The sequence below is a fragment of the Elephantulus edwardii genome, unplaced genomic scaffold (genome assembly GCF_000299155.1).
Source record: "Elephantulus edwardii isolate Elephantulus edwardi_28Jun2011 unplaced genomic scaffold, EleEdw1.0 scaffold00289, whole genome shotgun sequence".
NCBI classification, from domain to species: Eukaryota; Metazoa; Chordata; class Mammalia; order Macroscelidea; family Macroscelididae; genus Elephantulus; species Elephantulus edwardii.
Window position 1 is genome coordinate 2,552,585 of NW_006400039.1, and position 24,836 is coordinate 2,577,420.

General features: G+C 46.3%; 1 protein-coding gene across 1 annotated transcript in view; it reads left to right on the forward strand.

Moving 5' to 3' along the window:
• Window positions 1-388: 388 nt before the first annotated feature.
• EHMT1 (euchromatic histone-lysine N-methyltransferase 1) overlaps window positions 389-24,836 on the forward strand; it is a 73,830-nt gene continuing 49,382 nt past the window's right edge. Inside the window, exons 1-7 of the mRNA XM_006900619.1 lie at window positions 389-449; window positions 2,641-3,206; window positions 6,454-6,634; window positions 9,876-10,033; window positions 10,386-10,574; window positions 22,617-22,694; window positions 24,125-24,245. Coding sequence (XP_006900681.1) covers window positions 425-449; window positions 2,641-3,206; window positions 6,454-6,634; window positions 9,876-10,033; window positions 10,386-10,574; window positions 22,617-22,694; window positions 24,125-24,245 — 1,318 coding nt within the window. The 5' untranslated portion in view covers window positions 389-424. The remainder of the gene's footprint in view (window positions 450-2,640; window positions 3,207-6,453; window positions 6,635-9,875; window positions 10,034-10,385; window positions 10,575-22,616; window positions 22,695-24,124; window positions 24,246-24,836) is intronic.

The window sequence follows — 24,836 nt, forward strand, 5'->3', positions numbered from 1 at the left end:
GCATGGGTTGTCTTTTAGGGGAATGGGGTTGGGCAAAGCCACCACTTAGAGCCCCCATGACTCACTCTTCGGAGTTCACAGTTGGTGTTCGTGAGGATGGCAGAAGGTCTGCTCTGAGAAGGTTCTGGTGTCTTTTTAGGGGAGAGAACATTTCAGAAGTTCTGGAAGAGTCATGGCTTTAACTACGAAAAAGGTGGCTGAGTCTCCTGTCCATTTTTGCTAACAATGAAGACACACTGGTTGTCTCCGAGGATGGCCAGATTGTGTGCTGTCCTCCAGACACTGGAGGCTGATTCTGTACTTTGACTCGCACTGCAGATGTGGGCCTGCTTGCCCAGTCACCTTGTTGTCCACCAGGATGACAGTGGTTTCTGTCTTTCAGCAGGCAGTGCCGACAAAGGGAGAGGCTGGGAAGGACGCCTGTATGAAGACAGAGCTGCTCAAAGACGGTAAGGCTGGGCCTCTTCCTTCACCACCTACCTGTCCCCCAGGCCTTCTCCTCAGGCTTCTGCTGTCTTCCAGACACATGTTTGAACACATAGAAGAGCTACCTGAGATGGGGATTTGGAAGTTCAAGAGGCCCCAATTCCAGAGGGGGCTTGTACCACTGTGCACCCTTCACATTGCACTCCTGGGGACAGGGCCGCTCCACGTCCTTGGGCAGCCCCAGTGTTCTGATGGTTCATACTCCGCCTGCAGGAGTGCTCGGCTGGGCAGGAACACCTCAGCCAGGCAGGGAAACCTGACCTGTGTGGGGAGACCTCAACCTCTCTGCACTGCCGTCTTCCACTTGAGCTCCACAGCACCTCCTCTCCATATCTGGGCTGGCTCCTGAGGTGAAGAAACGGTGTTCAGGTGCTGAGGCACCCTGTATGGGATCAGGTCCTCACAAGCTGCCCTTGAGTCTGACTGTATGCAGGAAGGTGGTGTCTTTCCTGTGTGTGCAGTGTCCTGGGACCTGGGGCTTTATGTGGGGAGGGAGCTGCCTCGCTGCCCTGGATCCCATGCTGCGCTTCCCCAGCTTGGTCAGGCAAGCCCTGACAGGCCTTCTCTCTGACCTCACAGCATGTGTGTGACCGGCTCTGAGTTAGAATCTGTTCTTCACTTGACTTGGTGAATGCACTGGGGTCTTTCTCTGTGATTGGTAATTTGAACCCACCAGCCATTCTGTGGGAAAAAGATGCCATCTATTTTTTTCTGTAAAGGCTTATGTTCTTGAGTCTCAGTGGGACACTTCTCCCCTATCCTGTGAGTCACCGAGGTGAGGCTCTTCCTGATGGTGGTGCCCGATGGGGTAGTTCGTCTGCCCTGTGAGTGACTATGGATGGTGACACCTGCGTTAGAAGGAAGAACACGCCGATGGTACAGTCCACAGGGAGTTGCACTTGCTGTTGACCCAAAGGTTGAGTTTCTCTGCAGGTTCACATTCCCCGTGAGCAATTCCTTGAGAGAAAGATGGGCCTTGGAACCACGAAGGGTGGTCACTGTGTGTTGGTTCTGACTTGACAGCAGTGAGAGCCAAAAAGGGGCAACGGTGAAGCACAGGGCTGCTGACCAGAAGGTGGTGTATTCGATGGGAGAAAGGGGAGGCCGTCTGGTTCTGGGAAGAATCCCCGTAGAGGCAGTTCAGCTTTGTCCAGTACGGTCGCTGTGAGTTGGAACAGACTTCATGGCAGTGCTTCTTTTGAGAAGGGAAAAAAGTGTGAGCTAATTGAGTAAGTTTGTGGCATTCTCAGTATGTGCTAATTGGGATTTTGATGGGAATACCATAGACTGATTTGTGGGGACTTAGCACCATGTCTGGTGAAGCAGGAGTCTCGTGTGTGAAGTGGTCGCATGGATGTGTGGGACTTCTGTTGTGATGTGGATGTTTGTTTTGACGACTGAGTCCAAATACCCCTGTGCATGTCTTGAGGAGGCCCAGCTCTTGTGGAGGAACCCTAGAGATTGTTGACTGAAAGGTTGATTGTTCAAACATGGCTTCTCCTGTTCTGAAGGACAGAGAGGTGGCAGTCTGCTTCCAGAATGATTGACATCTTGGCGCTCCTGTTATATAGGATTGTACTGAGTGTATCGATGGTGGTGGTATTGGTTTTGAATTCTTTTGGAGCATGGACCCAGAGGCTGGGGACTTTTCACCGACTCACCTGCTGAAAGGAAGATGCTTTTCATGTTTTTATGACTTGTGAGCGTTTGTTCTTGTGTTCTCTCAATCAGCAGTTTCCATTTTTATCAGCAGTTTGTGGGCTTCACTTGAGAGATGTGAGGCTACAGAATGTTGCTACTTCTGGCCAAACTTGTGGCTTAACCCACCCTTTCACGGGTGCTCCTTCTCTCCCTCCAGCTTTTGCTGTGTGCTGCTCAGCCAGGACCACCAGCTGGCTCCTGATGGGTGGGTGAATGGTCAGAAAATGGCCACCTGCTCTCAGAGTGCATGCCCCTTTCAGGATCTACCCCATGCCTAGCCAGCCAACTATCTTGTTTACGGCATAATTATATGCTCATAGGTCTCAACACGTGCTAAGTCCCAAAGAATGTGTTAGTCTTCAGTGACTCTTTCAGAAATGTCAGCTTTATTGTGGGGGTGCTGGGTGGAGTAAGGGCTTGCTCTCTTGGTGACACCCCTTACTCTGCCCACAGACATACCCATGGCTGCTGATGAAGGGTTAGCAGAGAAGCAGGGAGGAGAGGCCCACATGGCTGCAGATGGCGAAACCAACGGGTCCTGTGACAAAAATGATGCCAGCAGCCACACAAATGCAGCAAGACACACTCAGGAGAATGCGAAGGCCTGCTCGCAGGAGGGCACCCACAGGCCGGCTCGCATTGCGGAGAATGGGGTTTCGGAACGAGAGGCCGACATGGGAAAGCAGAACCACGTGCGAGCCGACGAGCTCACCCAGACAGCAGTTGTTGGGAGCAACGGCTTCTTCCTGGCCAAACCGGCCATGCAGGGGCAGCCCCTGAGGACTAGCGGCCCCTTGGCACCCCCACTCCCTGGCCATGCTGCCAAGACCCTGCCGGGAGGAGCAGGAAAAGGAAGGACTCCAGGCTCTTTTCCTCAGATGCAAGCTGCAGTGCCCGCCAGGCTTGGGGAGGGGAGCCGGGATGCCGAGGACAAGACGCTGCCAGCACCGGCGCCCCCAGGCCCAGATGTCAAGGTCCACCGTGCCCGGAAGACCATGCCGAAGTCTGTGCTGGGCCTGGTGAGGCATCTACCAGTGTTCTGTGTCCCCTGCTGCTCTCTGCTGTTGTGTGCCTGGGCTAGAGGGAGCTGTGGTGTCCAGCACATCCCTTGGGCCTGTGGAGCCAGTGCTGTGGGTGATGCTCCTGGGGTGTGACCAGTGAGGACAGTGTGAAGCTTTGTCCTCCAGCAAGGCTGTCGTCCATGATGTGGGCAGGTTCTCCTCTGCTCTGGGGCTTTGATATCTGTGGGAAACGGTAGAGAGATCATGGGTAGATCCCTGGATGACAGAGGAGAGGCATGAGCTGTGCTGAGGACTGCCTCCTCCAGCGTGAACAGGAGGCTGGCCTCCACGGGGGCTGTGCCCATGTGACTGACATGGGCCCCACTAGCCTGGCTGCTCACCACTGTCCTGTCTCAGTTGCCACCACGTGGTCTCTCTCCTTTTTCCCCGGGGGCTGTGGTTTCCCAGGTGAGCTGTGATGAACCACACACTGTGCCCCTAGTACCCTCCAGTAAGCTGTGGTGCAGCTCCCCCAGCCCCTGCGTCCTGATAAGGCCCCCTCAGTGTGTCCTCTCAGCCTGACTTCTGTCTCTTCATTTCTTTTTCAGGTTCTCCTCTCGTGGGGCCTGCTCTGTGGTGGCCTCCAGCTCATCTCCTTGCACCTCACATTCTTTCTGCTTATGCCTTTTGTTGAGGTTTTAGTTTAGAGAATGTTATTTTCTTCTCAAAGATCTCTGATGAACTCTTTTAACTTCTGTATTGTGTTGTTTCTTCTCCAGCCGAAGCCTGGCTGGTGTGTTCATTTGCTTCCTCAGATGTGGAGGTCTGGCATGTCTCCAGCACCTCTCCTTCAGGGAAGCCTTTCCTCCTGGGTTGGTGCTTCTCCTCATGGTGCTTGCCTCTCTTTTTTGTGATTTCACACTGACCAGCAGTCTAGGTGATCCTGTCCCTCCCACTCTGCCCCCACTCCCACTGCCTTCCCTCGGTCTTAGCCACCATTGACACTGCCCACTGCATATGCTGTGGCCAAGGTGCCCAGTGTGAAGTCCATTGCAATTTGGCGTCCCACTCCTGATTAGTTTGTATTCACTGGGCCCCACCTCATTCCAGAGTAGGAACTTGCTCTGTCTTAGCTCATCCAAGGTCACTCTTTGCTCTTCATGCTCCTGACGTGGAATAGAGCCACTGCCCCAGGCAATCTCTCCCCAGCTTCAGACCCCTCTTCGCAAGGGAGAGAGGTGCCATCCATGTGCTGTGGAGATAGAGATGAGACCCTGCCGGGGACCTTCCTTGTCTGTGGGGAGATTCCACCTCCATGGACCTGGAATGCTTTGTCAGGACACAGACGACACTGACACACGTTAGATTGTGCTGGCCGCACAGTGGTGTCTGTGGCAGCCCTGGGCTGGTCCCTTCCCCTTCGCATGTGTTAACTCCTTCCTTTCATATGCTGGCAGTTCTCACAGTGCTTCAGGCTCATGCACAGTGCTAATACACACTTGAGAGACGACAGGGTAGGGTGAGCCTAGGAAGGCAGATTCGTTGGACCCTGTCTGTATGCTGGTCTGGAACCAAGTGCCCAGTGTCCCTGAGGTCTGAGTGCCCTGGCAAGTAATACAGGAGCAAAGCTGAGGCTTGTTTTGTACTGTCTGAAGCATTGAGGGCTGAAGTATTTTGTTTCTTTGTAAAAGAACCTACCAGTAGTGCTCGCAGGGCTTGCTTCTCCCTTACTGGGTGATGTGTGATGCCACCATATCTTCAGAAAGCCATAGCAGTGTCACTTTAGACAATTGGGTTGACTTCTGGTATTTTCTCCATGCCTCCGATGGCATGGAAGTCTTAAGGTCCTGTCCTAAAGGTTTTTGTGGTGTCATGTGCTCTGGCCTCATCCTTTATTGCAGCTCTCCTTTGCCCAGCAAGCCTAGCACTGTGTGCCAGCACCTCTGGGTGCAGTGGTGCTGGGAGTCTTCATTCCTCTTTCCTTTGCTTCTGTTTGGTCTTTGTTGGCTAGTTCCCTCTTTTATTCAGCTGTGCTTGTTACATGTCCTGTGGGCTTGTCATGGGCCTTAAGGGGGCATGTAGCCCTCTATTTTGTTGTCCTCGTGGGAACCACAGACATGGAGGTGATCAGACAGACACTGTGAGGCTCTGGTGCTGTGCCACTGCACGGTAGCCTGTGTGTCCAGCTGTCTGTTACCTGCCGTGAGTTCTGACTGAGATACCATTCCCTTACCACCTCTGGCACCTCTGTCCAAATACCCCCAAACTCCAGGTGATGCTGTGTTCCTGTGGCCTGGCTTTGCAGGCCTCCCCCGGGGACCTGATCTTGATGGAACCCAGAGCTCACTGTGACAGCTCTTCCGAGTCCTCTTCATGCAATGTCTCTGCCATCCATTTTTTTTTTTGTTAGCCTTGTGGTCACTGGACTCTGGCAGAAGGGCACCTACTCTGTGCACAATAAATGGGAGTTGAATGGGAACACTGGTGATGCAGTGGTTGGGAGGGTCAGCTGACAATGGAAGGGCTGGCAGTTCTGTAGGAGAGTGAGGTGGCACTTTGTTTCTGCACAGACACGCCCAGAAAGCTGGGGCCAGTTCTCAGGAGGGTCGCTCTGAGCCAGCATGGGCGGGATGGTTTGGAGTTGGATTTGGGAGGCATCTCACTCAGAGTTCATGACTATATAGAAGCACTGGGGATGGCTTGAGGACCCTGTGGAGACAGTGAGGGGTCAGGGTAGCAGTGTGTGATGGTGTACTTGGTAGCAGGTAGCAGGTGTGATGGTATACCTGGCCATTGGCTGGAGGCCTGGTGGGGAGATGGTTAAATTTGAGTAAAGGAGCTTGAATGTAGTATTGTTTGAGAGGCTTGCACACAGTAGCCAGGGAAAATCTGTTAGGGTCTTCTGCGAAGTATTTAATGCTGCCCATCCACGGATGTGTCTAGCTGAATTATCCGGGCCAAGTAGAGCATCTTCTCAGTCCACGATCATAGGTGTGCTCTCTGGCAGCTTCTCTCCTTCTTAACGTCTCCTTTTCTTTTTTCCCTTGGGAAACGGAGATGGTGTTGTCAGGCTGAGGACCTCCGCTCTGGCCTGTGGCTCTGCACGTGGCACGTGCCAATTGCTGGCCTAGATCTGGGCTCCCTCTATCACCAGGGTGTGCCTTTCAGTTGAAGGAGTGTGGGTAGAAGGCATGAGCTTTGGGATGTGCTGTTTCTGTGGAGTGCCTGTGTGGAATCATGGTTACTGATAGTCTGTGTTTTGAAGCATGCAGCCAGTAAGGAGCACCGAGAAGTTGGTGAAGGCCGAGACCACAAGGAACTGAAGGAGGAGATGAGCAGGAACGTGGCTGACTTTGGGAGACAGCAGCCATTACCCCCGTTCCCACCCTTGCATCAGTCGCTACCTCAGAACCAGTGCTACATGGCCACCGCCAAGTCCCAGACAGGTAGGTGTAGAGCTGCCGCTCGCAGGGTGTGTGAGGTGCTGTATGTGCATGTACTGCACTGGGACACTGCTGGGTGCACTTGTAAGCTGAGTCAGGTGTCTGTTGAGGACCCTGCCTAGAGCTGTACAATCCGAGTCTGTGTTCATTTGGAAGATGAAGGTGCATCCTCAGGGTCTTCCCCTTGGCCTGACTATGTGGGTGATGGGCTCAGAGCAGCACAGTGCAGGGAAGGGTTGTGATTAACGGGGTCTGCAGCTTGGGCTTCGCTCTGTCACCACTTGTCTGTGTGACCTGTGCTAGCAGTGGGACGAGGGGACAGGCTTTCGCAGGAGATGGAGGCTGCTTGCATGGCAGCATGAGAAGATGCAGGGCAAGCCACCTGGGAGTGAGGGTCACTCAGACCTCTTCCTCTCATAAGTGGAGTCCCTGAGCTTGGGTCGTGGGTGCAGTGTCAGGGCAGGGGAGGCAGAAGGGAGGGGTGTGTAGCTGGAGAGGCTTGTTTGTGACAGCTTTCCTGCAAATAGTGGTTGAGGGCAGCCAAAGAGACCTGGGGGTCTGCTGACCTCGAAGACTTTAAAGTGAGTGTCACCTGGCTATAATGTTGGACTTGAAAACCTTTATTTTTAAATAATCAGACTTTTCAGAAAAGACACAGAAACTCTACAGAGAATTCTTAGGTAGACTTTGCTCACTTTTCCATACCTGGCTACTCTCCCCCCATGTGAATGCTGTTCAGGAGTATAGCCTCCGAATACGGTGCTGTGCTTCCTGAGAGCAATAGTTGTGCCCTGGGCAGTAGGAGCGTGCTCTCCCCGGAATTCAGGCCTTTCTGAGAAAGCATGTGGTCTCAGTGTGGCTTACACAGCACTCAGGTCCTCCTTCAGGTTCTACACAGTTGTTCATTGAGTTGACAACACTATTCACCCTTACAGAACATTCTCCTCCTCCCATCTGGTTGTTCCATTTCTGTCCATCTTGTTTCCTTGTTTCTTTACGCGATCATTTTTGTTTTGATGTGGTTGTTGACCAGGTGATCTCTTAGAGGTGAATTTTAGAAGTAGCACAGCATGTGTGGGTGATGTTGTTGTTATTTAGTTCCAGGTGGCCTCACGGGCTAGTTTGGGTTCAGGGTTTAAAGGGTATCCCAGGCTAGTGGTCTCAGTCCTTTCCTTCCCAGTCAATATGGTAGTAAGTATGCCTTCTCTGTGGCACTGGGAAAATGCCAGCTCTGTTCTGTCTTGGTCCATCAGCCATGACTCTGATGAGAATGGTCAGTTGTGGCCACTGCTGGCTTCTATCTAGTTCTGCTGTCAGGTTGTGAGGCTGTGGTGTGCGTTAGGCTCATGTCCTGCAAGATGCCTTCAGTTCTCTCTCATCTGGACACGTTGTCTGGCTCTTTAGTTGACCTTTTGTGCCAGCAGCTTCGACAGCGCGCATGTACACGTGCATACACCCACCCACCCACACCTTTGTCACAGAAGGAAAACACGGGTCCACTCACCTTCCAACACACCTCCTACACTCCCCGCAGCCCAGGGCAGCTAATCTTTCCACTCTTCCAACACACTTGCACACACATGTATCCATGCACATGCACACACCCACACTCCCATGCCCGGTTAACCTAGCCCAGAGGCACACACTCCACTCTTAGTGGTTTTAGCTTCTGTATCTCCATCAGTGCAGGACATTCTTTAGCTTCACTTGTCTTGACCTTTCAATTTTTGAAGGTACTGGCCTAATTCCTGTCCCACTGTCACTCCTAAACACGTGTCATTGTGGGTGGTGTGTTTGCAGACCCCTCACTGTGGAGTGACTAATGTCTGGGTGGCCTTGGGCTCTAGGAGGAGGCCTGTGTGCCCACCCTTGGTTCCTTACTCATCTGTAATCCAGTAGAGTCTCGCCCATGTTCACTTTAAGTCCTGTGAAGACAAGTGGTGATTTTTGTCTGCCACTTGATAGTTGAAGTTGTCATGTTAGGAGTTTTCACCTGGACTGTTGAGGCCCTGTCCTCCCTAAACTGTGGTTTTTCTGGACCCCCTCAGTGGACCAGTTTCTACTAATAGATTTCCATGTGTCCCTGCCCATCTGAACACCTTCACCAGTTTCCTGCTCCCTTACCCCCTCAGCCACTGCCAGGCCCTATACACTCTGCACCCCTCCCCTACTTCCCTCCAGGCATCAATTGCACACTGACCACTGTCCTGCCTTCCTCATTGGCTCATGTGAACTGGCGGTCCAGCAGGAGTAGGTGTTGCCAGCTGTGTGGTAGCCAGCTGTGTGGTAGAAGGAGCAAATAAGTGAAAGTGTGTGTGGTATTTTAAAGCAGAGAGACTCACAGAGGGCCTGTTTTAAAATGTAACGCTGACTCAGAATGGGATTGTAGCCCCAGGTGTAACAACAGACAACCCTGGACATGGAGGTCTTCTTGGAGGGTGTTCTCAGTGATGAGTACGCACTTACCCACCCCGTCACAGCTGTGTGCATCACCCACCCATCCAAACCTTCCCTGAGGCCAGGAGGCTGTGCATGTGGCCTGCTGCCCCACATGCACGCCTTGCCCATCTGTCTGCCTGCCTGTCAGTGTCTGTGTCCCTTTCCTTTGGATACCCTGGTCCCTCTTGCTCATACTATCTGCCTTTGTATAAATTCTTTGTCTACATTTTACTGAATTGTGATTTCCTCTCTGCACTTTAACACAATTCTTTGTCAAAGCAGTGATGGCCAGATTTTATTTCAAACCTCAAAACTTTTAAAATAAAATACTATTGAGGCCCCATTCTCTAAAGCCCATCCACCGGGAACACTTGGTTGATGGGAATGTGAGTCTCAGGAAGGCTCCCAGCTGCAAGCTTGTGTCCTTGCCCAGCTTTCTTGCTCACACACTCTTAGGTGTGCTGGTCAGCTGAGGGACGTGCTGTGACAGCAGCGATGCATTCATGGCATCTTGCTGGGTCCCTGGCACTGCTGTTGAGTTCCCTGATGGTGGTGCTCCCGTTCAGTGGAGTCACCGGGTGGAACAGGTGACTGGGGATGGCCCGTCAGCCGCCCATGCAGCCAGCAGACAAGGCAGTGCGCAGTGCTCATTTTTGCCCTGCATGCTGTGGTGTGTGTGGCCTCAGACATGATGGTGGTGTTTGCTAGTGGTTTTGGTAACAAGCTTTGTACATGGTCACCTGCCTTTAAAGCCATTTGAATGGTATTTCTTCTCCTCTCTTGTCCCCTTTTGACTTTTTTTTAGCTTGCTTGCCTTTTGTCTTAGCAGCTGCAGTATCTCGGAAGAAAAAACGAAGAATGGGAACCTATAGCCTAGTTCCTAAGAAAAAGACCAAAGTATTAAAACAGAGGACGGTGATTGAGATGTTTAAGAGTATAACTCATTCCACTGTGGGTTCCCAGGTAAGGCTGACACTGGTGCCGTCTGCCCGTGTGCTGGGGAATGTCCTATGCCCAGGCACTGTCTGGTCAGAGGGCATGGTGTGAGGTCATCAGTAGTTGGATGACCTTTCTTCCTGTTGTGTGAGGTCATCAGTAATCTTAGTACTTGTGGAAAAAGCTCAAACCCTAAAACCCCCTGCTCTGGGAGACACAGCTTCATGTCAAGGTGGGTCATGGGAGCTTCATCTGGTCCTACCCTGCCGTCTTCATTTACTGCGTGCCTCTCAGAGTCCTTCCGTGTGTGGCGAGGCCCTGGGAAAGGCTGTTGATGCCCAGTGGTCCTGCCTTGTGTGCCCATCTGCTCCTCTTCCAGGATGAGAAGGACCTGGGGGACAGCGGCCTCCATGTGAATGGGGAGAGTCTAGAGATGGACTCTGATGAAGAGGACTCTGAGGATCTGGACGAAGATGATGACCATGGGGTGGAGCAGGCAGCAGCCTTTCCCACGGAGGACAGCAGGACTTCCAAAGAGAGCATGTCAGAGCCTGATCGGGCTCAGAAGGTGGGACGTGGCTCTGGGGAGCATGGTGCAGCTTTAATCACAGGCTCTGCAGGCCAGCCACCTGAGTGTCTCCAGGAGTTAGCTCTCTGCCTCGGCCTGTTGGGGCTCTTTATATCCATCAGAGAAGTGTTTGTCTTCTCATACACATTCATGAAAATAAGCCTCTTGAGCTTTTTCTTTTAAGCTGTAGGTTGACATAGATAATGGTGTTGATAAGAATGCTAATAGCAAGACTAGGAATTGCTTGCTTTCTGTGGCCAGTAGCAGCCGCTTGTTGTTGACATTTGTACGTCTTCTCTCTCCAGTCATGGGTGATCTACATAGGGTTACAGCTAGCTCACGGATCTCCTGAGGACACAAGGTGATGGCTACCCCACAGGGCTCTCCCGAAGATGAAGAGCCCTCACTGCCCTTTGCCTTTAGCTTGTGTGTCCGGCGATAGGCTCTATTTGTGCTCAGTCTCAGTCTTTAGGAACCTGGCTCATCGCCTGGGTGATATGGGCCTGTGGTCAGGAGGTGTGGCCTATGCCATGCCTCAGGGACGAGCTCAGGAGGTGTTAGTGCTGCTGTCACCATCACAGTAAGAGGGTCTGTGCTACGGGATAGGCACACCGACTGTAGGTGCTGCGGAGAATGGGACAGGCTGTGTGAGTGTGAGCAGTTAGCACTGGGAGCCCCTGATTTCAGGGCTGCCTGACCAGGATGACTCCACATCTGAGTTCTTGGAGGTGGAGGGTAGACAGCCTTCCTCCATTCTTGAGGCTTTTTACCAATTCCGACCCCATCTGTCCTTCTCAGAGCACTCCCTGCTTCTCTTCTAAGTTGCACTGACCACACAGAACTCACAGAGCATACTTATAGTTAAATGATCAATTAAGACGGTAACAAGATCAGGATTTGTTGTTGTGTACCAGAGCGTTGGAACTGAGCCGTAGATGATTTTCAGAGGCAGTTAATCACACGGAACAGAGCCCATAACAAGATCAAGATTAGTAACAAGATCAGGATTGGTAAGAGGATTGAATCATGGCATGCCAGATGAACAAGCATGTCTGTCTGGGAGGAAGTGTAACTAGGATGCTCCTTAGAGTCAGGGTGGTGAACTTGGTGTCACGTATTTCGGGCATGTTGTCAGGAGGAGCTTGGTCCTTGGAAAAGGATCCCATGCTGGAAAAGGTAGAGGGTCCGTGTAGGAGAGGAAGACTGCCAAGGACAGGATTTGACACAGAGACTGCAACAGTGGGTATGAACATATTTGGTTGTGAAAATGGTGCAGGGGAGGACAGGGAGCTCTGTGTTATTCCTAAGATCATGATGAGTTGTAGTTGACAACCCCTAACAACAACACCCCAACCACCACCAAGGGGATGTTCTCATTCAGTGTGGGACAGCCCTCTCCGGCCTCAGCACAGGTGCCTCAGCCATCCTTCCCATTGCCACTGGATGATACAGAGCCCCTTCTGGACCTATTGCTGTCTTCAGTCTTCAGAGCCTTTGAGTTGTGTTACAACTCTTAGGAGATTCCCAACCTCCTTTCTCTGTCTCTTTTTCTTGTCTTTGCCTCACCTTTCTGCTTCCTAAGGGTTATAATAGCTTCTTATTATATACACAACTCCTTGTCATTCCGTATAGCATAAAGAGAGATCGTAGATGGTTTTGCCTGGTGGTCTTCAGTCCTCTCATTTGCTATCCAGTCTGTTGCCCAGTCTACTAGTCTACCTCATCTACTGATCAGTCCTCCTGAGAGCCTTCCTTACTAGTCATAGCTCGGACTGCAGGCCAGACTGGACAGACAGGATCCTACAATCTGTGTCTCTGTTGTTACTTTAAAGGTAATAGTAAGTAAGTACGTTTCCTAGAAACTTGGTCACCGCTAAGAGTTGAGATGATGACCTTAATATTTGTATGACCTGACTTTTAGAACAAGCTGATCTTAGAGTACCCACGTAGGAGTGACTTGATGGGTCTTTTAGATATGGCTCTGTGATAATGGCAGCTTGTTCTTGACCGTTTTGGTTTTGGATTTCCATTCATTGATTGTTGCAGTTTTCTCCCTGCGCCCCCCGCCCCCCAGTTCGCTCCTCTCTTTGAAAAGTAAAAGAAAAATTCTTTCATTGGTATACAATACATACACCACACACACACACACACACACACACGTCCCTGCCTCGAGTACACTCCACTATGCAACCTTAATTCTGGACTCTTGTGATAACTGTAATACCCTATCATATATTGCTTTTAAACTGTTCTCTCCCTCATCTGTTTCATGCACTGTACATAATTTATCCAGTTTTTCTCGGTCTTACCCCAACCCTGATGTCAGTCCCATTCTACAACAGTGGCACCATGCAGTCTTGACAAGTTTTAAAGACCATTGACACATTGGTAGTCGGGCGCTGTCTAACTTGTTTAAAGGCTGTTGACACATTGGTAGTTGGACGCTGTCTAACTGAGGTTAAAGGCCGTTGCTTGAGTGCTTTGCTTCACTGATCTTGTTATTATGAGAATGTGAATAGATAAAGCTGAATGAGAAGGAGCAACTCAGCAGACTAGAGAGACTTAGCTAAGGTATGAGGCCAAATTCCTTTGAGCAAACATCTCATAATTTTAAGTTTTATTCTGATTTATTTACAAAGAATACATTGTTTTTCACAAAAGATCCTTCCTGTTTCCTTCACCCCACCCACCCATCAAATTGTGCAAACTCTAACCCTCCATCCTCACCCTTCTATTTGCACCATCTCCCTGACCGTGCACCCTCATGCTCATTCTGAAATAATGTTTTTATACCATATTTGTCCTTGTGGGACTGAGTTAGTTCACTCAGCATAATGCTCTCCAGTCCCTCCCAGTGTAGGTAGTAATTTACAAAATTATTGCTCCTGTGTGCTGCATAGTATTCCATTGTATGAATGCACCACAACTTCTCAGTCAGTTTATAAAAAATTTAAAGATTTGTAAATATCAACAGGAAAGTTACCTTACTCTGGGATATGTAGAGTTAGGTTATGTAATGGAAAAACATTTGAGTAGGTAAAAGAAAATGACAAAAAAGGAATATAGTTAGGTTTTACAATGAATTGACCTAACTTATTAATTAATGAACTGAGAGTATTTACTTACTGGAGCAGTTACCATTTCATCTATTGTAGAGCTGGGTAGCTTTCCAGTAATTGTTTTTCTAAACTGCTCTGCCTAATTTTTTGTTTTGTTTTATTTATTTTTGTGGTATTTATCTAGCAATAAGGGACAGTATCAGTAATGTACAGGAAAGCTTTATGGTACCCTAGAGTTAACATAATAACTAGGGTAGGACATTGTTGTTGTTATGTACCATTGAGTAACTACTCCTAGTGACCCAGTGAACAACAGCTCTGAACCCTGTTCTGTCCTGAGTTATCTTCATTGTCTCCGACACACCTACTCCTGTTAAGCCAGTCACTGAGTCAGTCCATCTTATCAAAGATCATTTTCTCTTGCACTGTCTGTCCACCCTTCTAAACATGATGTCCTTCTCCAAGGGTTAGTTCTTCCTGGCAACATACCCAAAGTATGTCAGAAAAAATTCTTACCTCTAAAAAGCAGCCTGATTTCAGCATCTCCAAGAGAAATATGGCATCAGGATTGGATGAAGATTCATTAACAATCTGGGTTATGTAAATAACACAACCCTGCTTGCTGAAACTGAGTAGGGCCTGAAGCATTTGCTGCAGAAGGTCAAGGACTGCAGCCTTCAATATGGAGTAAGACTCAATATTAAGAAAACAAAGATTCTCACCACTGGGCCAGTGGGCACCAGCATGATAGATGGTGAAAGATTGAGATTGTTAACAGCTTTAGTTTACTTGGCTGCACAATCAACACTCTTGGCACCAGCAGCCAGGAAATTAAAAGATGTATTGGCGATGGGAAAGTCAGCTGTCAGAGACTGCTCCAAAGTACTGAAGAGCAATGATGTCACTCTGGAGACCAAGGTGTGCCTGATACAAGCCATAGGCTAATGAACAGGTTTGTCCTGGAGAGGATAAAATCAGGCTGCTCCTTTGATACAAGGATTCTGAAGCTTCATCCGACATACTTTGGACATGTTGCAAGCAGGGACCAGTCCTTGGAGAGGGAAGTCATGCTTGGGAGAGTGGAGGGACAGCGCAGGAGAGGAAGACCCTCTATGATGAGATGGATTGATTCAGTGACTGGGGTAATGGGGGTAGGTGTGTCGGAAGCAATGAGATTGGCACAGGAGAGTGTAGAGTTATTGTACATAGGGTTGCTATGAGTCGCAGGTGACTTGATGGCACATAACAACGACAACAGGACAGATCTGTTTGTTTTTGTAGCAGTTCATGGTATATGTAATACTGTTTTCACACACAAAGAAATAATAATAAAAAGAGAATTTTTTAAAGAAAAGGCTTCTCCCCCCGCCTTTTTTATTACTGGTTACAGACCAGTATCTCTCATGAATGTAAATGCAAAAATCCTTAACGAAGTCCTATCCAATAGAATCCCAAAGCATATAAAAAAAATTCATTATGACCAAGTGGGTTTCATAACAGTTATGCAGGGATGGTTCAACATAAGAAAAACAAAAAGCGTAATTCACTATATTAACATGTAAATAGCAAAAACCATGTGATTTTAGCAACTGATGCAGAAAAGGCGTCTGACAAAATACAACACCCTTCCGGATAAAGACATTCAGCAAAATTGGAATAGAAAGGATTTTCTTCAACACAGTGAAAAGTTTATAGGCAAAACCAAGAGCCAACAGCATTCTCAATGAAGGAAGACTAAAAGCATTTTTCTTGCAAACAGGGATCAGACAAGGATGCCCACGTTCACCACTTCTGTTTAATATGGCATTGGAAGTATTTGCTAGGGCAGTATGACAAGAGAAGGCATCCACATCGACAAAGAGATGGGTAAACTGTTGTTATGTGCAAATGATATGATAGTGTACACAGAAAACCCCAAAGACTCAACAAAAAAACTGTTAAGAGTTAGTAGGCCAATTTAGTAAAGTGGCAGATATATAAGATGTATATCCAAAAATCAACGGGATTCCTCTATAGGAACAGAGCGAACTCAGAGAAGGAAATAAGAAAACAATATCAATTTTTAATAGCCAACCAAAAATTGAGATACTTGGGAATGAAACTAACTAGAGATGCGAAAGCCCTATAGAAACCTACAGAGTATTTCTGCAAGGCACAATTAAAGACCTAAAGAAATGGAAAATGGATAAGAAGACTCAGTATCGTGAAGATGACAATCCTACTAAAAGCAGTCTACATGTTCAACACAGTCCAAATCCAGATAGCAAATTCATTTTTCAAAGTGATTGAAAGGAAAATTGTAAAATTTATTTGGAGAGAGACAAGAGACCCTGAATAAGCAAAACACTTCTGAGAAACAAACATGAGATGGGAGGCATAGTACTTCCTGACCTCAAAACCTAACAGCAGTAGTAGACCAATGGAACAGAATTGAGAACCCAGAAGTAGACCCAGCTATCTATGGTCAAATGATATTCCACAAAGAAATTAAAGCTCTCAAATGGGGAAATGACAACCCCTTCAACAAATGGTGCTGGCAAAACTGGACTTCCACCTGCAGAAAACGGAAACAGGACCCACATCTCACACCATACACAAAATTCAACTCAAGGTGGAGCAGAGATCTGGAAGGAAAGTCCCAGACCATAAAATTCATAAGAGACAAACTGAGATCAAGCTTAGCAGGTCTAGTCTGCCAAACGCAGCCAGAAATGCAGAATATGAAGAGGGTAAAGTTGCTGAATGGCGCCCTCTAAAAATTAAGTCCCTGTGCGTGTCAAAACCTTTTTCCAACAGGGTGAAAAGAAAACCCACCGACTGGGAATAAACATTTGGTAATACCATCTCAGACGAGAGTTTCAAAAGTTCATAGAATCCTACAGGGCCTCCACAACAAAAAGATTGATAACCCAATTACAAAATGGGCAGAAGACATGGAAAGAATTTTCAGAGGAAGATAATTCAAATGGTCAACTGACACATGAAGAAATGCTCCAAATCACTGGTAATAAGAGATGCAAATAAAAACCACAATGAGATACCATCTCTTTCCAGTATCAGTGGCAAAGTTTAACAAAACGGCAAGTAATAAATGTGGATGTGATGAGATGGGAACTCTAATACACTGTTGGTGGAAGGCAGTTTGGTTTTTCCTCAAGAAGCTGAACATAGAAATTCATATGACCCAGCTTGGAATATACCCTGAGAAAATGAGAACTGAGGCACATGTGGAGACTTACACCAGTGTTCATAGCAGCATTATTCTCTATCGCAAGAACATGGAAACAGCCTAGATGTTCAAGCACAAGTCGAATGAATTGAAAAATAATGATATATTCGTAAGATGAAATACTATGCAGCAGGCAGGAGCAGTGATTCTGTTATTACCTAACTTGGGAGGGATTGGAGAGCATTACACTGAATGAACTCACTCAGTCCCACAAGGACAAATATTGTATAAAAACATTATTGTAGAATGAGTGGGGTGGGGGTGGGGAAGGTGGAAGCAGAGGGATGAAGATGTGCCGTGTGGGGGAGGGGGCAGATTGATCATGGGATGGTATAATTTGATGGGTGGGGGTGGTCAGGGAAATTGGAATAATCTTGTCTGAAAAACAATGTATTCTAATTTTGTAAATAAATTAGTATAATAACATTTGGAAATAAAGCAAAAAAAAAGAAAGGCTATTAATATGAAATAAATTACAGGTATTTTGATTATTTGCTTGTGAACAAGTCAGTAACTTGTTTAATTCTCTTCATTACCATTGAGACAGAACCAATTCCTAGTGACCTTCATTAGATTTTTAAGAGTATAAATTGTGTGGAAGGAAACAGCTAATCTTCTCCCTCGCAAGTCCTGATGGATTTGAACCCCAAAGATTTATGGGCTTTAGGTTAGCAGTGTAACTCCCTATAGCGTAGGCTTCCAGAGTTCCCTTACTTAAAAAGTAAAGTCCAGTGCATTGTAGAACCATGTAGTAGACAAGCCTAGTCTAGAGGGTTTGGAAAAACTGTCTGCTCTAGATATCATTTACCTTGTATTTTCAGGTTGTTGGAATTTTAATTCTCTCATGGGCTAGGTGATTTAAATTGAAAATTTGGCTTGCTTTTGTTGTGGCAAGTGGATTTAAGACTTACTTTTTTAAACTTTGCTGTACAGGGTGAGCCTTGTTGCTTAGTGGTAAGCATTTGTGCTTACCCAAAGGGATGCACTTCAAACCCATAGTTGTTCCTTGGGAGAAAGGGGGGAAATTTTCTCCCTTTGTGATTTATACCCTTTAAAGAAAAATCTGCTGATGCATTAGCTATGAGTCAGTTCCAATTCAGCGGTACGCAACAGAAACACAAGGTTGATCAGGAAGGCTTGCAGTGTGTGTCACAGGGTTGCTGTGAGTTGTGATCAACTAGAGGGCATCTAACAACAACAGATAGCATAGGAGGAGATTGCCCATTTTTCTCACAGTGATCATTTGGTGGATTTGAACTGCCTACCTTGGACTGACAGTGGAAAACTCCTTACCCACTAGGCCACTAGAGCTTCGCGTGCGTGCGTGCGTGCGTATGTATGTATGTATGTGTAGGTATGTTGCCCTTGTGTGCCATTGAGTTGGAACCAACTGGTAGCTGACCCAGCAGCAGAGTTTTGGATTCTGTATATCACACAGAAGGACATTACCCATTCTTCTCATGTGACGCGTAGGCATTTGTTGCTGTTGAGTTGGAACTGATCCAGAGCTGAGCGTCCAGTGGATTTCTAACCTAAAGGCCGCCATTTGAATCCTCTGTTGGGATTTGCGTGAAAGAGCACAAAGCAGATTTCTTTTCCACTCAACTATTGCTACACATTTTGGTTTTTCATATTAATAAGCATTAGGGGACAATGCAAGTAGGAACTTGTTCTTTTTTTAGTGCCCATGGAATTCTTGATTACTTTTATAAAGGAACTTTTTTCTTTTAAAATTCTCCACCATATGGAGAAACTTAACGCTTGCTTATTAAACATATTGAACTTTGAAGTTGAAACGTTTAGGCCTACTTTGAATTTAATTGATTCTGCCAGCTGAAGACCGAATCTCTCATTTCAGATTCCGAACATACTCAGCTAAACAACTCACCTCATTGCTGTTCAGTCAGAACTACTTCCCAGCTGACCTTCCGGCCAGTTTTCAGAGGCTGTAAATCACCTGGGTGGAAATTGCCCAAGTTTCTCCCTCAGAGCAACTGGCAGATTCAGACTACTAAAGCGGGTTGGCCTTTGTGTTAGCTGGGTAATTCCCTGAGGACTCGGCTTATGCCATCAGAGTGACCAAATATTATTTTCTTTAATTAGAAAGTACTGTAAGGAGCTCTGATGGTGTAATGGCTAAGTGTTGGGTTGTCATGCAAAGTCAGCAGGTTGACATCACCAGTTACTCCATAAGAAAAAGATGGCCTCTCCTCTCCTTTTAGATTCACAACCTCAGAAACCTGATTGGCAGTTTGCTCTGTCAGGTAGGGTTGCTGTGAGTTGGAATCAACTTGATGACAGTGAAGAATTTTAATAGAAGAGCCAAGTTAGTACAAATATACAGACAATCCCATAGTGAGGAATTAATGACATCTATGCAGTTCTGTTCCCTCCATAGGTGGACTTTGTCTTTAAAAGCTAAGGGCTTAAAAAAAAAAAAAGCTAAGGGCTCTGAAAAACAAATATCAGAGTAGAGCACCAGGGTATGTAGGATTAAGTAAGAAATGTTTCTTAAAAAAGGAAAATTTAAAAAAGAAGTTAAAAGAATGTACAGGTACTTGGAAAATACAGGTTCTTGGAAAGATCTCTTATTTGTCTGAATTAGAAGATCCATTGTTTTATTTTTCCTGAGTTTAATCCATAAATTTAAAGTAGTTTCCATAAAATCCTAAGAAGAAATTTTAGAACTACCATTCCTAATTTTATATGGAGATATGACAGTTACTTAAGAGTTATGGCGATTTTAATTTGTAATCTTTTACTCAAAAATAAATGAAAACTTGAGAAGAAAAGACTATAATGGGAATTTTACAGAACAAGAGCTTTGAGAGAGCTCTGGCGTATTGGTTTACAAAGCATATTGTTGTTGTTACGTGCTTTTGAGTCACTTGCGACTCATTGTGACCCTGTGTACAATAACTCTGAACCTCATTGTCTCTGACACCTACCTCCATTACCCTAGTGACTGAGTCAATCCGTCTCTTTGACAGTCTTCCTTTCTTGTGCTGTCTCTTCACCCTTCTAAGCATGACGTCCCTCTCCAAGGACTGGTCCTTCCTTGCAGCATACCCAAAGTATGTCAGATGGAGCTTCAGAATTTTGGGTTTACCCTTTCCAGAACAAACTTATTTGTTCTCCTAGCAGCCCATGGCATCAATACTATTTTCTCCAGCACCACAGCTCAAAGGCATCAGTTCTCCTTCTGTCATCCTTAATCATTGTCCAGCTTTCTGATGCATAGCAAGTAATTGCGAAGACCATGGCCTGCATCAGGCACACCTTGGTCTCTAGCCTGACTTCATTGCTCTTCAGTACTCTGGAGAGGTCCATTACAGCAGGCTTTCCCAGTGCAGTTTGTCTTTTGATTTCCTGGCTGCTGATACTAAGAGTGTTTCTTTGGAGCTAAGACAACTGAAGCTGACAACAACCTTAGTCTCTTCACGTTAGGAAGTAACTAAGGAAGGGTGATGTGTGCAAGAACCAAAGTTAGTACAGTTTTAACTGTTGTTACTGTTTTGGTGCTGTTTTTGTTGTTCTGTGCTGTTGAGTTGGTCAAGACTCATGGGACTCTACAGACAGTGACTCTGAACCTGCCTTATCCTGCGTCATCTTCGTCATCTCTACATCATTGAGTCCATTGTCAGAGTCATCATCTCAGTCCATCTTGTCAAGGGTCTTCCACTCTTACACTGACCCTCTACCTTTCCAAGCATTGCCATCCTTCTTCAAGGACTGATCTCCCCTAACAACAGGTCTCAAAGGATGTGAGACCAGATTTCACCATCCTGGCCTCCAGGGAGCACCACAGTTTCACTTTCTCCAGAAGACACCTGTTTGTACTGTTGGCAGTCCATGGTATATTCCGTACTGTTTTCCAGCACTACTACTCAAAAGCATCTATTCCTCTGTAATACTTGGTCATTTTTAACTTTGAGATGGCAGAGCAAGCAATAGAAAGGATTATGGCTTGGATCAGACACACCTTAGTTTTAAAATTGACATCATTATTCTTTAACACTCTGAAGAGTGTAAAGACACTCCTTGATAGTACATTTCCCCAGTATGATTCATATTTTGATTTATTGACTACTGGTACCAAGGGTATTGACTGTGGTTTCAAGTAAGATGAAATCTTTGACTTCAGTCATTTTCTCCATCTTGGTGTTGAGATGTAATTCATATTTGAAGACCTGTATAGTGTTTGATCTTATGCAGCAAGTGCTTCAAGTTCTCCTTACTTTCAGCAGGCAAGGCTGTGTCATCGACGTAACTCAGGTTGTTAATGACTCTTTTTCAGTCCTGATGCCACATCCTTCTTCATAGTACTGCTTCTTGAATTATTGGTTCTGCGTATAGGTTGACCAGATATGGAGAAAGGATACAGTCCTGACACACACCTTTCTTGACTTTAACCCAAGTACTGCTCTCTTGTTCTGTTCATACAACAGTTTCTTACTCTAGACATAGGTCCAGCATGAGCCCAGAAAAGTGTTCCGGCATCCCCATTCTTCTCAGTGTTAGTCTTAATTTGTTGTGCTCCACATAGTCAGATGCCTTTGCATAGTCAACAAAGCACAGACAGACATCCTTCTGATATTCTCTGTGTTCAGCCTGAATCCATCTGACATCAGCAAGGCTATCTCTGATGACGCAGCCTCTTCTAAATCCAGTTTGAAGAAATGACAAACTTTTTAGTGAATAATGTTGTGACAATTGACTAAATCTTTTGGAGAGAAATTAGAACTAGGCTCTTTCTTTAGAGTGTGTGTGAAAGGCAGCTCAATTCTGGAACGATGAGGTGGTGATGCATGCACATCTTTGTTATTGTACAGACAACACAATTGTGTATGGCCTGTAAATTGTATCTTAATACAGTGATAAGAAAAAAGAAATTCTACGTAGTTTAATGTATCTCCTTAAACTACTGAAATGTGAGTGACAATCAAGGAAGTGGATTTCCTAATCCTGAATGGAGGAAGTATTTCTAGTGTATGCACAAACCCAGAGCCACCAGGAAATCTTGAACTGGACAGCAGGGTTTCACACATTCTCTAAAAAGGAAATGCTAGGAGCAAAGCTGACGGGAAAATATCATCACATACTTAGCAGAGATTATTGTCCATATGAGCCCACATGTAGCTCCTTCAAGTAGCATGGACAAGTTTGTGCAATGTCCTTCCATCTTTGCAGAGATGAAACGTGCCGGTTCAGCGCCAGGCATGCCTGAGCAGTCGATAGGAGGGGCCTCAAGAGGTAGCCACAGGCATTACCTTAGTTACTGTACTGTGGATCTTGGGCCCAGGACTTTTTACTTTACATATTAAGTGTTCTGTTAATTATTACTTTATAATTTGTGTTGGGGTTTTTTTTTTTTAATCAGCAATTTGCTACATGTCTAACAGAAAGAATCTTTATGAACTCTAAAGTTGAGGAATTTGACAGAGGTACATTGGGGTCCAGAGTACAGACTGTTGGGACAAAGCATGTGAAAGGTCAGGTCTTTGAGGCTCAGGGAAGAGACCATAGTCACCCTCTTGATGTCCAGCCTTGGATGACCTTCCTTGAATAGACCTCTGCCTCGGCATTGGGTGGAATGGGGTTCCTTCTAAAGCTCGAGAAGATAGAGTATGGATGGCCATCCTATTATTCACAGCCTTACTTTTAAAACCTTGTGTTTTGACTATCATCTGCCACCAAAAGCTCTAATTGGGGTTTGTTTTCTGTTTGATTTGTCTTGTCTGTGTGGCTGGGCAGATGGATGGCGAGTCAGAAGAGGAACCAGAGTCAGCAGACACCGGCGAGGAGGAGGACGATGGGGATGAGTCTGACTTGGTAACCCTTTCTTATGACCTGAGAGGTCTTCACATTATAGGGAAACCACAGGAATTGGGATTCCCGAAATGAGCAAAGCATATAGGAGAGGGAGTGATGCCAGATGAGGGAGTCGTGAGGGAGCCTGCACAAAATGGGCTTAAGGGCCTGACAATCAAGTACCCCTCTGTGGATGGGACCCATGTTGGGCACAGTGTCCTGAGGTTAGGCCAGGGAGGGCAGGAATAGCAAATTTGTGCCTTCAAAGCTGTGGGGTGCATAGATCCATGAGGCTGTGTGTGAGAAAAGGCAGGATAAGCTAGGCAATGGGCATGGACAATTACGCCTGTGAGGGTTTATGGGAGATGGGTAGACAACAGTGTGACGGGGAGACATGATCGATGAGGCTGTGTGAAGAGAGACGAGGTGAGTGAAGAACGATTCAAGTGGAGGGTCTGACACTCTCAACATCACTCTGCAAATTGCATTTCCTGCAAATCCTTGGACAGCAAAAAGCAGCCACCAGGGGTTATTTGAATTGTCAAAGTCCATTTGAACTATGTTATTGTTGTTGATTGCCGTTGAGTCAAGCACGACTCATGGCGACCCTATGAACAAAAGGCCTGAAGCCTTTCTATAACTGACAACATTTATCAAAGTTAATGGAGTTTCCAGAGGCCTGTTGTTTTAGGAAGTGGATTCTACTCCTGCTTCCAATTTGAATTATAGCAGTTATTAATCCTTGTTTATCAGGAGGGAAGATTATTGTGGAAAGTGTATATGTGCCTGCAGTGTTTCTTTTTTGTCTGAGCAAGTTTTCTTAAATTTCACTTTGGACACCATAAGCAGAGATGGTGAGATGACTTTGGTAGTATTTTAATCTAAGCTTCCCCTTGGCAAAATTAGAAGTTAAAGGGAAGCAGAATATCACACAGGGCACCTCTTTGTAGTTTGTGGCAGTTCTATACCTAGAATTTAGGTTCAGATACTTAGAAATTCTCTGTTAATTTTATATATATATTATATATAAATAAAATATTTTCTTCATTTTTAATATCAATAATTCTTGTAACCTACATTCTGAAGCAGATTGGTTTCTTAGGAATGAGATGAATGGAGGCAGTGTGTGATTAAAGTGAACTCTTACTGCACTTACTTAGTTCCTGAGTAGAATTTTCTAGTTTATTTTCTTTTGTGCCAAGCTCAGATAAGATTCATGTAGTTTTGTTTTCTTGACTCTTTTGACTCTTACAGTATTGAGCTTGGAGTCATAACTTTTACTAGGGAAACATGGACACCTTTAAGAATGTGACTTAGGAAAAGATCAGAATGGGAAATTAATTTTTCAGACTCAATATCTAACATTTTTCAGAAACAATGATTTCTAACACTTTATGCTTTCAAGAGCTACTCATGCTTTGCCTTTTCTCCATTTGGCTTTGGCTCTCCAGAGTTCTGAATCCAGCATTAAGAAGAAATTTCTAAAAAGGAAAGGGAAGGCTGAGAGTCCTTGGCTCAAACCAGCCAGAAAAAGGCGACGGAGGAGCAGAAAGAAGCAGAGTGGTGACCTAGGTAGGTGTCCACTGGGCCCTTGGACATGCTGGGGGATGCCTCCTTTCTAGGTCCTGTGACGTCCCAGGACCCGAGATGGAGGAGATAAGGCAAGGAGTAAGATGAGGGGAGGGGGTCCCCTCCTCTCTGTTGGTATTCTGCTTATGATTTCCTTTGGAAAGAGGTTTCTTCTTTTTAAATGTTTGCTATGACTTCACTGTTGGAGACACTCAGGTCGCCTGTTTCAGTCCTGTTTGGGTCCATGCAGACTGCCCCTCAGCTGCTTCTGGGTGACATGCAACCTCCTGAACCAGGGTATCTGTGTGCCTACCTGAGCTTGCCCTGTTGTCATAGTCCCTTCCTGCAGTAGTAACTTTGTTGAAATGCATGCAGGGAAGGAAAGTATTCTCTTGTACGTATCCCCAGAATCAGTGTGTGATCTCTCCTTTGTCATCCTGAAATCTCCTAGAACCAGTCAAGGGTTTCCTTTCCCTAAACACTGCCTCCTGCCCCCAGGCAGCCACTGCTTTCAAACCCTGAAGGTTGGTTCCCATTTTCTGGAATTTTATGTCAATGGTGTCTATCAACATACATTTTTTTCTTTCTTGACTA